This window comes from Lepidochelys kempii, chromosome 3, assembly GCF_965140285.1.
Source record: "Lepidochelys kempii isolate rLepKem1 chromosome 3, rLepKem1.hap1, whole genome shotgun sequence".
Taxonomy (NCBI): Eukaryota; Metazoa; Chordata; order Testudines; family Cheloniidae; genus Lepidochelys; species Lepidochelys kempii.
In genome coordinates, this window is record NC_136382.1 from 90,091,272 (window position 1) to 90,103,652 (window position 12,381).

General features: G+C 37.3%; 2 protein-coding genes across 3 annotated transcripts in view; one reads left to right on the forward strand and one right to left on the reverse strand.

Annotated features, from left to right (window-relative positions):
- NT5DC1 (5'-nucleotidase domain containing 1) overlaps positions 1-12,381 on the forward strand; it is a 237,481-nt gene that overhangs the window by 31,555 nt on the left and 193,545 nt on the right. The window lies entirely within an intron of this gene.
- The window catches only part of COL10A1 (collagen type X alpha 1 chain), an 81,811-nt gene that overhangs the window by 6,339 nt on the left and 63,091 nt on the right, over positions 1-12,381 (reverse strand). The window contains exon 2 of the mRNA XM_073337113.2: positions 8,709-8,862. Within this exon, the coding sequence (XP_073193214.1) occupies positions 8,709-8,847 (139 nt within the window). The 5' untranslated portion in view covers positions 8,848-8,862. The remainder of the gene's footprint in view (positions 1-8,708; positions 8,863-12,381) is intronic.

Sequence of the window (12,381 nt, forward strand, 5' to 3'; positions counted from 1 at the left end):
TAAACCAAATGCAGCTTAAATTTCAGCCTCTGAGGTGTGTCTGTGTGTAAACTTTACCTGGAATGTGTGTGATGCTGTAGTACTGCAGCCTTCTAGAATAAACTGCTGCACAAGTGACACACATTATAAGTTTGTCCAGGATAAAGAGTATCCAGTGTCAGACTAGAAAGACTAGAGAAATTAATATGTGGTTTAGAATTTTATGTGCCAAGAATAGGAAATAGGAGGGGAAAGCATTATACTGTTTAGAAGATATTTTGTGCTAGTTTGTGTATAAATGTTTTCTCTTATTTAGTAATGTGAAGTGAAGGTGTTCAGCACTGCTTAGTTTTAAAATAAAATCCTTCATTCCAGTGCACAACTGGGGCATCTTAAAAAATATAGATGGTAAAGTATGAATCCTATTGGCAGAACAATATATAACAGGATATTGCTAGTGAATGAATAGTCAGATGGTTACCCTAGTTATATTACAGCTAAGGGGTACACTTTTTTTTCAAGAATTTTGCCAGCAACTTCCATTGACATAAATGAAAGTCACATAGCAATAGCCTGCAGAGCACTTGTAACATTTACATATAACTTTACAGCTGAATTCTGATTGGCTGTTGGTGCTTCTTTGCTGATGTTACCCTCCTGTACAGCTATAATGTAATCAGGAGTGACATCAGCAACTTTATGACCAGTTCTCATTCATATTACATGCATCTGCTTAGCTGTAATTGTGGACTGAGAAAAGGGTAAGAAAAGGTTATCAACAACTTTCTGGAGCTGCTTAACAGCTTTCAAGAATTGTTCTCAGACTGTCTTTACTATTCCTAATGATGTTATTTTAAGAGTACACAACAGACTTTTACCTATTTTCTTTCACCCCTTTTCTTGTGGCTAAAGCCAGAAATTTAATTTTTGTTGGCTCTTTACACAGATTGTTTCATATCTTGACAAACTGTTGCTCTTCTATTCTATCCTTCTCCAATCAGGTTAGAATAACTAGTCCTTTGAGGTTATGTTGTAATATGGATCGCTTGCATCACTGGATGTTGTATACCTCTAGCGTAACTGTTTTGATGAGTGCTTGATGTATTAAATATGAATCCTAATTAGTGGTAGATTAGTTTTTTTTTTTTTCGTTTCCCAATTTGAGTTTGAGCAAGGCTTCCTTCCCATCCACTTATTAATTATTTTGAACCTCTAGACCTCTGCATAACACTCTCTTAACCAGAAAGTACAGATAAATAGTTCAGTTTTTCTTCTCTAAAAATATATGGCTATACTTATTTGTAAGAGACATGTAGGGAGAAGAAAAATCTGGTCTGTGTACAGTGTTTTTGGTATTCACTGGGCTTTGGCTTCATGTGCTGCCTGGAAAATAGTTTTTAGCTGCCAAATGTAAAAGTACAATTTCTGCTTCTACATAATTACAGTGTACTCCTGAAAAGATCATGTTAGTTTGCTCATGTTACCACCTCATCATCCATTAACTTAATTAAAATAAGGCTAATGTTTTAAATCCTACAAATAGAAAGCAATCTCATTACTGCATGCAGCAAAAATATTATAAACTGACACAAGTGTTGGTCTTCACTGGGATGAGGTACTTGGAACCTGTCACTGTGTGTGGAGTGTATATTTTAATTGCCCAGTGCAGTTCTAGCATGCTGCTGCTCTCGGGATTGCTTACTACTGAACTATGATATCCAGTAGGGGACAGTGGTAGCTTTGTGTTTTGGAACATAATCAAGTGATAACTGAAGAAACAGTTCTAAGAAGAACTACATGGCATGGAAAAACCAGGAAGACTTAAGTCATACAAGAATAAGAAATAACCTTCAATGTAAGTTATGTATGTGGTTATTTTTTAAACGTTTACAGTTTCTTTTAATCATGGCTTAAACACAGATGGGACCAGTGGATGCAACATACTGACTTAGTTAACGTGAATTCGATACATCACAAGTATGCCACCCATGAGTTCCGTTACAGTAATTAAATCCTGCGTTCAGAAAGAGCATGTAAGACAAATGTAATGTAAAGTTTAGTCTTTTAGACTGATCTGAAAAATTGTGGTAGTCCACCTGGCGAAAAATTTTTAATGATCCCAAAAGTATTTCTTATGCTATTGAGCAATAAGATGTTTTCCAGGCCTGCTTGTATCACAGTCTTAATTGGTTAGTTCCATCTTCTTTTCTCTCTTTTTTTTTAAAAAAAAATCTTAAAATATATGAGTGGCTTGAGCGATTAGAAGAGAGATACAGTGCCTGTCTGTTATAGGTCATCTGTACTAACTCAGGCCAGACTCCTCACTAATGGCCTCTATGATCTATTTGCGGTTACGGCCTAGCTTCTAGTGGACGTATCCACATTGAAAACACACTTACCTTGTGAAGCAATAGCCTCAGCAGAGGGGATATGGAGAGTGAATTATCTTTTCACCTATAAAGATGATCCTTCAAGATTAACGTTTAGGGCACATTGGCAAGACAGAAAGGGGGAAGCACGCCCCGCTGCTGCCCATGCTCTAAGTGTTCTGTGAATAAGGCTGTCAATCTGTCACCTTTCATGAGTAGTAAATTAATTAAAACCTACGAGAGATGTTTTTGGTTTCTTATTTTAAGTAACCATAGAAATTTGAGGATCTAACACTCATTGCTACTCTAAGTTAATATTTATATTACTTTTGGTTTGGAGATTCTATAATTTTAGCCATTTCAGATTTCTTTGTTCTAAAGTATAACAAACTGTCAGCTAGAATGCATCTTAAATTCTCTAAAACGAGTAAGCGGAGTGAGGTTGAGCATTAGAAGCTTAATTTGGAACTTCAGATTCTTTCCATTTTACTTTGGTGTCTCACCTCTCTGTAGGGAATGTAACTGCAAGGCATGCCCAGGCTGCTGTTCTTTTCTCCTTTCCACCCATACTTTCAAACTCATACATCATGCTGTCTTCCTTTCATATGTTCAGTGTACAAACCTTGCTGTGACTGCAGCTTCTAACAGTGGCCTTCTGGTGCACAGAATTTGGTGCACGGAATTTAGCACACAGTTTGCACAGTAGTTGCATCAGGACCAGAGGCGGATTAAGGGTTTGTAGGGCAGAGCAAGTGAGGGCCCATCCCCACCCCTTCTGCCTTCAGACCCCCCCCGGTTCCTGCCGGGGAACTTGGTCAGGGTGCACGGGTTTCCCCTGCCCACCTGGCACTCCTGCCGGGGAGCGAGGTCAGGGTACGGTGCTCCTGTCGGGGTGCTTGGGATGCCCATTTTTGGGGGGCCCCCCCAGTTGGCTCGGGCCCCTGGGCATGGGCCCTGTTGGACCAGTAGCTAATCTGCCAGTGATCGGGACCCTTTAGAATTATGCAAATTATTCATAACCAGGTGAGTGAAAAACTGAGGCCAAAGAATAAAATATGAACTGTTGTTAGTATGGGAGTTTTATGCAGTTACCTAGAGTGCCAAAGCAGAATACCTGAGGCACAGCAACATACACAGTTTAAAATATTGCTGTTGCAGTTAAAATAATTTCAAACAAAGAATAATACAAATAATTGAAACTTTCTTAAAGTGATATATATTGTGTTCAAATCATTGTTGTGCAACCACAGGGGAAAAAAATTAGAAATAAACCTCCCTTCTAACTGCATGAATTCTACTTTTAAATGCAGTAGAATCCCAAAAGAGTAAATAAGGTATATAAAGAGGGCAGTTTGGCAGCGTGGACTATGTGACCCTGGCCAAGTCTGCTCTCCAAATGACTCTGTAATTCAAGGAAGCTCAGTGCAGGCCCACCAGGTGAAATGTATACTCTATCTTAAGAGCCGAGCCAAGTGAATTTAATTCCCATAAAGGGTCAATACTCAGTTCACTGTGCTATACTTTCATACCGTGAAATCACTTTGGTTCTGTTCTAATTCTTCGTTATTTGTATAAGTTAGATGAAATAGACCTTGTCTTCATTTAACACTCAGAGCAGGCTCTCCGCACCCCTTAGTGGAATGTTACTTGGTTTGCTGATGTGAATCAGAACATAGGATTTTTCCACCACTCACTCCTCTAGAGGGCCATGTTAGATGATAGTTTACTTGGGAGCATTGCCATTCCCAGTAACAAATTCAGGTCAGTAGCAAAGAATATCAGGGTTGGAAGGGACCTTAGGAGGTCATCTAGTCCAACCCCCTGCTCAAAGCAGGACCAATCCCCAATTTGTGCCCCAGATCCCTAAATGGCCCCCTAAAGGATTGAACTCACAACCCTTGGTTTAGCAGGCCAATGCTCAAACAACTGAGCTATCCCTCCCTCGGTAAGTTCTGTACAAATCCTTAGGAACGATAGACACATGTATCTAAAAATTGGTTAAGTGTATCCTCTAGGGAAAGGCAAGGGATTTGTTGCCTTAAGCACAAAGTGTTTTTAAAAAAAAATCAGCATTTTGCCAGCAGATATCATTCAAGTATCTCACTTCTACTCCAAGTATAGTATGGGGGAAAACTGGGATACTGTAGGGCATCTGTTGGCAATTATTGACTTTTTGAATGGTGACCAAAATACATTTCCAGTGATGCTCAGCGCACTGGCTGATGGCAACATTTGGCTCTTGTATAGACTTGCCAATGGAATGCTACCACCCAGGGTTTAAATTTAACCAGTGCTGTCTGGAGCATAGCCCTGGTGAATATTTTCAAACCCGCGGAAGCTCTGGCACGTCTTGCAGGGTTGAAGCCCTGGGGCTCCGGGAAATACTCTGTGAGAATTGAAGCCCTGTTAACCCCTCACAGAATGTAGCTGCAAATGGCAATGCAATAGTTAAAGGAGGCATATTTGTGGACCTGAGAAGGTTGATATTTTTTTACACCAGAGGTTTCGAAGGGTAGAGAAAATCCTACCCACTAAGAACCTAGAAGGAAGCAGTGTGTGCAGTTGCTTCTCTCATTTATGCTTGTTAGGATGTTATGTGTTACCCATCTCTTTGCATTTGGAGTTTGGAACATGTAACATTGCCAGGTCAGGACCTCTTCTTAAATCTGATTTCCAAGTTAATGTGTCTGTTCAAAATCCCAGTCCTTCTGTTTTGTATAGGGAAGGTATATTAAGCCATGGTAGAACAGGGCAGGTGAAAAGATTACTGGACGCAATCGGGATAATTGAATTTAATCGGGATAACTGAAGTGTTGGTTGGCCACTTAAATAAAAAAAATTCTTGGCATGTATTTTTTGACACACAGTGTGGCCTATGTACTCTGACTCTAGCCAGACCTTGTTTACATACCAAGTTCAGTGGGAGGAGAAAGCACAACCAGCAAGACTAAGTTTTTTTTTTTTTTTAGAATTAGTTGTGTGGTTGTCCTCAACCAGGAATTTTGCAGACTTCAAAGCTGTGAACCAAAGTGCTGCAAATAGTATCATAATCTATTTAGCAAATGACAATGCTAAACACATGCAAAAGAGGAGAAAATTATGTTCTTTACCTGGGAAGTTGTTATGAGTGGGATTTGGAAAAGAATTTCTAACACTGCCCAACTCTGCTCCTATTGAAGTGTGTGGTAAAACTTCCATTGACTTCAGTGGGACCAGAGTTACGGTGACAACAGAGTTCTTTTTCAGAATCCCGCCCATCGTTATTAGAATCCACTACTACAATACAATTATGGAGAAAAATAGTTATTTGTCACCAATGAGCAGATGCGGGTTTACACATGCCCCTTGTTAACAGATTTCACTGCCCTTTGGATCCAGTGAAGGAAAGCTAGAGCTGTGGATTTAAAAAAAAGAAAGACTGGGAAATATAAATTAAGATTAACAGAGTGATACGTTGGGAGGGAAGAATTATCTAGGTTCTACTTCCCTCTCCTAGAAGTTGGGAGGGACCTAAACATTTGCCGCCTTCTTTTCCACTCCCTACCTTCTCCCATCATTTCTTTATGTAAATTAATAGGTAAAATTTGGGGTGTTTCAGAAAGAACCACGTCTCTGACTCTGCTCAAAATCCTGAGGTTGACTGTCTGCATAGTGGTGAGGAAAGTGGACAGGAATAATTCATGTTTGCAAGTAGGGAAGATGGGGAAATACATTCCAAAGGGCTGCCTAAAATCCCATATCAAGCAGTATTTTCATACAAAAATCTGTAATATTTTCATACAAAAAAGTGAGTAGGGGAAGATGCCATGGACAGCAGCTGGTCCCTTGTTCCACCCCTTTCTGCCCTGGGACTCTCCCTACCCCATGGGTTACAGAGGCAGTTCTCTTTGTCCATCATGACAAATCTGTTCGAATGAGTGCCCTCCACTTGAGGAATTGAAGAAGGTGGTCTTGTCCTGTCTTTTATCTGTCTTGCTTTTACAGGGAGAGACTATAAAGATCACAGAATTGAGAGTTTCTGCTACTGGACAGCTACTGGGATAAGTTAAAACATAAGTGTATCTCAGGTTCTGTGAAGTAAGTCCTTCCCAATGAGGGTAACTAGCGAGACTCTGTTCATGAAACAAACAGCAAATTGAATGATAGACTGTGTATTTCATTTTCTTGAGGGGCATTATTACTTGGTAAGTAAATTCTAGAGAAAACCCAATGACAAGTCAGTGAAAATCTTGACTGTAAACATAGCAGAGTGGGTGTGTCTGTTAGTGAAAGTTAAATCATCAGCTGTATGTCTATTTATTACAAAAATTTAAAAGTCAGGAGCAACATTTTTTTTGGTCACAGGGCAAACAACTTGGTGTGTTTTGCATTTAAATTATTTAAAAAATGAATTTTTAAAAATAAAATGTGTAAGCCACTTGGAAAAAACAAAACAAAAACAAGTCAATGCTCAGACAGAGGTAGCAGACAGGACACCAGTCAATACTCAAGCCGAAGACACAGACTATAAGACAACTTTTTTACTGATAGGAGGAATGATTTATGATCAAGATTGCTTTCCTCATCTCAAAACGACTCTTCTTTGCAACTGCCACGTTCCTGCACAAGTATACAGCTACATGTAGGTGAGCTATAACAAAGATAAAAACTATTCTGAATGCGACCTTTGGTACTGTAGGAAAGAAAAGAATGGGCACTTCTGTCTTTTTGGGCATTTTCTGGCTGCAGAATTTAAGATCCAGACAGGTTCTAAATGCTTTGACAGGAGGTGTTCAGTACTTTCAATGCACATTGAGGATAATAGGATTTGAGTTGATGGTACTGATCAGGACTGGTCCTAAATGGTCATGTTGATACAAGAAAGCTACTCTTTTATTTCATCAGTTAATTTTTAGCAAAAATCTCCACTGAGGAGAAAATACCAGTGGGTAGTATGTAGAATCAATTATAAAACTTGATTTATTGGATTCTGATGATCCATTGTGTTTTTTAAATATCATGCTCATTTCTGTCTTATTCTTCAAAACTATTTGTATGTTGTGTATGCAGCGAGGACACAAAACATTTTGACATGATTTAAAAAGTACTGGATCTTTGTGCATGGCTCCCAGCTGCGTTGACTGAACTTGCTGTTTTATATAAAACACACACCTGTAGTAGCAGACCCAGATGTATTAATGGTGTTCAGTGCAGTGCACTCATAATGTCATTTTTTCAGAAATCAAGATTTATAGAAACCAGTTATACTCTATACCTAGTTATCTGATGCGAAATTTGTCAATGATTTGGAGAGCATTAATAGATTATTTTCTGCATGCTAGAGATGACTCAAGAAAGTTGTTCTGATTTGTTAAGTTGAAACAAGCGTTCAGTACTAACAGACACTTTAAAAAGAGGGCTTTCATATACCATAAAACCTATAGTGGTTTTAATATATATTATCTATAGTCACACACTTTATACACAGGACAGAGGAAGAGAGGAAAATACATACTTATAATACCCTCAAAGTGTGTATGAAATGAATTCAGAAATATATGACTTGTTCAAAAGAAATATTTGTATAAAGTAACTATAATTAAGCATGTTTCAGAAGCATATTTGTAAAACCAATTTATATTTCAGGTGTTTAAATTAGTCTGTTTTAATAAAGGTGTATTATTTTCTAGCAGGATTATTAGTGTTATTTTCTTATCTCATGACCATCACTGCAACTCAGATTAGTTCAGTGAAGTTACTCTATGCTTACAAATGTGGAACAGAGTTCTAAATTTGGTCCAATATACTGGATTAATATTCAACATTACTAGCTTTTACCATTGTTGAATTTTAAGTAAGGAAACTAATGTAACAGTAGAATATGATTGGACACCTACCTTTTTGACTGAATATTACAGCCAGCTGATTTATTAATGTAATCCCCAGTTATTTTTTTATTGATATGTCTAGTTTGATTGCTTATTTTGAAAGTCATTTCCCAGGTCAAGAGCACTGATGAGCACTGAGCAAGTCTTTATATATAAATATATATGCTTCAAGACTATTCTAAATGGTAATGGCAAAATTCAAAATCACTGCTGCTTGCATGCCTCCTCTTATTTAGTTGTACTATAAAATGGGAGTTTCCCTCTTTCTCTCTGCCAAGAGAGTAGCATCTTCTCTCTCTCTAGACATTACTGTCAGAACCTGTCCCATTTCTGTCTGCAGTGATAATCTTGGTCAATCCTGTATAGCCATTTATGAAACTAAACAGTTATTACTGACAGTGAACAACTATAAAACAGCAAGAGAGATTATCTGTACTGTAATGAACACATGTAGGATATAACTGCTTATAATATTTTTAGAAAGATACCTTACCTTGACTTTTTACGTTAAATGGTAAGAAATGTGGCCCCTTCATGCTGGCTTGTTTTTGGTATCGTTCAGAAAAAAACCCATCACCGCCATGGACAATGTTCAGAGAAAGCAGCAGCAGAAAGGATATTTGTACCTGCATATTCCCCAATCTGTTCTGCATTAAAGAGGAAAAATACTTATGCAAATGATTGTTCTTTTTTAAAAAAATAAGTTGATCAGTTTAGGTTTCGCAGCAATGAACAAATACGTTGTATTTAAAATAATTAACATTACCGGTTCAGTACTGCTTTATACAAAACTGCTCCCAAATCTATATATTTCTAGTGGATTTCTTAAAGTACACCAGTTTTAGTTAGAGAAAGTGGTTAAATGTTTTAAATAAATTTTTTTAATTATAAATATATAAAATCTGTAATCGTACCAGATCAGATTCTGTCCCATACTCTTCCAATCCACAGTTTTGTTTTGTTTTATTAAATATATAAAATATATACCAATTTAAATTCCTTTCAGAACAAAAGTGTAAGTTTGCTATTCGGTCCTATAATGTCGTGGGCATGCCAGCCTCTTGAGGCTTCCAAAACTAGGTGTAGGACCAGCAAAGCTTGAATCCTCTAGAATCAGGAAAAAGCCTCTCTCATATGCATTGCAACATGGCAGCATCGCCTCCTTCTAATCAACACTGTATCTATAAAGAGTAAAATCCCGACCCCATTGACATCAGTAGTGAAACCCCCATTGACTTCACTGGGGCCAAGATTTCACCATTAGCCTTTGGAAGTAATTTCCCTTGTGGCAGCAGCGATACAGACACTTGCTCTTAAAAAAAGCCCCAGAAAACTTCTGTTCTCTATAAGGAAGGATTAGCTTTGGAGTGATCAGTGTTGATTTCGCCATACCTACACAAATTGATGAAAACATATTCCCGTCGATAACAGTCGAAATTTGTAGATAGGCAAGATAATAAAAATGCTGTTTGAAAACTTATCGAAGTTTGATTTAGGAATATTAACTTTGTATATTTTGACATGTGATACTGACAATTTTTATTTTAATGGTTATAAAGCTTTAATTTTTTGAATCTCAACATCTATCGTTAAATTACTGTCTGACTCTACTATTGCCTTACACCCCCCATACTTTCCTGCAACTGTGAACATTTAAATCAATAACAACTGAAAAAAATTCTTAAAACCCCTAATTTTGCCCAACTGAAAATTTAAATAAATAAAAATAGAAAAAATGAACATAGATAATATCTATATCTATCTATCTATCAAAATTTATCAAAAAATAATTAAAATTGAATTCTGTCAGACCTATGGTTAAGTTAAATTGGAAGTGAAATGAAAAGGAATGAAACCATAGCATACCAGAATATCGTAGAGTTCCAAATATGTAGTAGCCTTTCAGTAGCCTACTGAGGTGCTCTTCTGCCACAGGTGTGCAGAACAGAAGCTGCTATTTCAAGTATCCTTCTGAGGTATTTATACTGTTTGTTCCCTTGTTAAGTCAAGTTGCACTGTGTTTAAGCTCCTCCCTAAAAGTCATAAGCACTAATTAGGGGGAGGGATCTTGGGCAGGCATCCTAGAACAGGTTGGAGTTTTTCTTACTATATTGTGTTTCATGTGATTTTGGTGAAACTATACTCGTCGTGATGAACATTTTCTTAAATTACTTTATATCCCTTTTGTTTTCAGGATTGAGCGAGTTAGCATTGGAAAAAGCTTAAACTTGTAAGTGGGTAGATACGTGTTATTTTTTTTAAAAGGATTTTCTGCATACATTTTCAAGGAAATGTAGTTTCATAGATTGTGAACTTTTAACTATCTTTGAGCAGCTACTTTCAGGCATTAGCTCCATTGAAGTCAATGGAGGTTACTTGAGTGAGTAACTGCTCACCAATGTGTGATGTAAGGGGCTTATAATATGTCTCTTTTGTGTTAATTAGGGATTTGTACAGTTCTGAAGCCATCTGAACCCGCTTATTGTGCTTGTGCATAAAAATGAAATTGAAGAAGTATATTAGGGAGAAAGTATCTACATGTGTGTTTCTGTTATGTTGTCTTAGATATACAACACATCAAATAAATAGTCCATATATAGAGACTGTTTATATGCAATGAAGTATTCATTCATAAAGAAACTTGAGTTATACAATGTAATACTACTATTTCTATTTGTTACATTCAGTCTTATTACTTTATTGAAATTGATTTTATTGCATATTGAAAAATCAGACAGATGTAATACAAGCTTGCATTTATTTTTTTCAGAATTTTTCTATATGCAGTAAATGACTTTTGTTTCAGGTTCTGGTTCAATGCAATGTTGTTTATGGTGCATTATAGAGAGTTCCACAAGTTCCTATTCAATAGCATTGACTCATTATGTTTAAACCACCATTAATTTATTGTATTGGGTCAAACTCCATTACAGTTTAGTCCATGCTTAGCAAATCTCTCTGTTTATTCAAAGTATGGATTAGCACTGGCCATACTAAGCCCATTGAAATAAATTTCGCTATATTGACTATTTCTGCCTGTTATGACTTTTCTACTTGGTAAACAGTGACAGATGGTCTCACAATATTTCAGCCCCATTGTCATCATTAATCAATTCTAGATATCATGTAGTAAATTTCAGTTCCGGAATCATTCATATCCCTGGTTCTAAAACATGACATAAAAGCAGAAATAATACGGACATAAAGAAAATGACCTTCTGAATTTACTGTGAATTTCCAAGGCTAAACATAGCATGCATGTTACTTTTTAAAAGCATTCTCAATAAAAGTTAAATATGAACATTTCTAAAAGAGCTATACATTTATAAATGATCAGGTTTTTGGATTATATTACAATGTTGGTTGATCCTTATGTTAATGCAAATGTAAGTAGGCAGTAGAGTCATGGATTCAAGGCCTGATTCATGAGTATACCAGGTACCGCTTATGTTTCTATGGAATGTAGCCCTCTAAAACTGTGGAGGTTATTGAAAAACAAATGCAAATAAAAGTAACTGCACTATTGTTAACTGGAGCCACACATTCCTCATTTGATTAACTTCATCCCTTTTATGGAGAGAGTGGAAGCTCTCTGATAGCCTTTCATTGGGGCTGCACAGCTGGGCATCCCCGCTGTGCCATCTTCCCCATTAGCACCTTCTCCATGCTGGCATAGAGGAGTGTTCTGTGCCAGCCTGGGCAATAACTACTAGATCTATGCCTATGATGTACTATTAATACTAATAACAAACAGATTCAGTGAGGAGGCATCTCATGCCTAGTAGGCACAGAAGGGCTGCAACCACCATCCCAAAGATTGGATGAAATGTCTGTAAACAGGCTGCAGCACAGCTGCATGGCCTACACTCTACTGAAACTCACCCACAATGTGCTTTTATTTAAATCATTGTTCTCTGCCCAGGTGACTTTCAGTCCTGGAAAAAAATAGGGCTTTATGACAAATATCCTGAAACATAACTTATTGTGCTGAAAAAAACCAGTGGATTGTCAAGTCTGGTATCGGGTTGCCGACTGTGCCGATACTCTTCTGAACATATACTGTTGTTGTGAACAAAGGTCATGGTTGATGCAGTAAGTTAACTGATGTAGTATTATGTGGTGTTCTTTCTCCATTCTTCTTCATGGCCACCCTCCGATAATTTTAT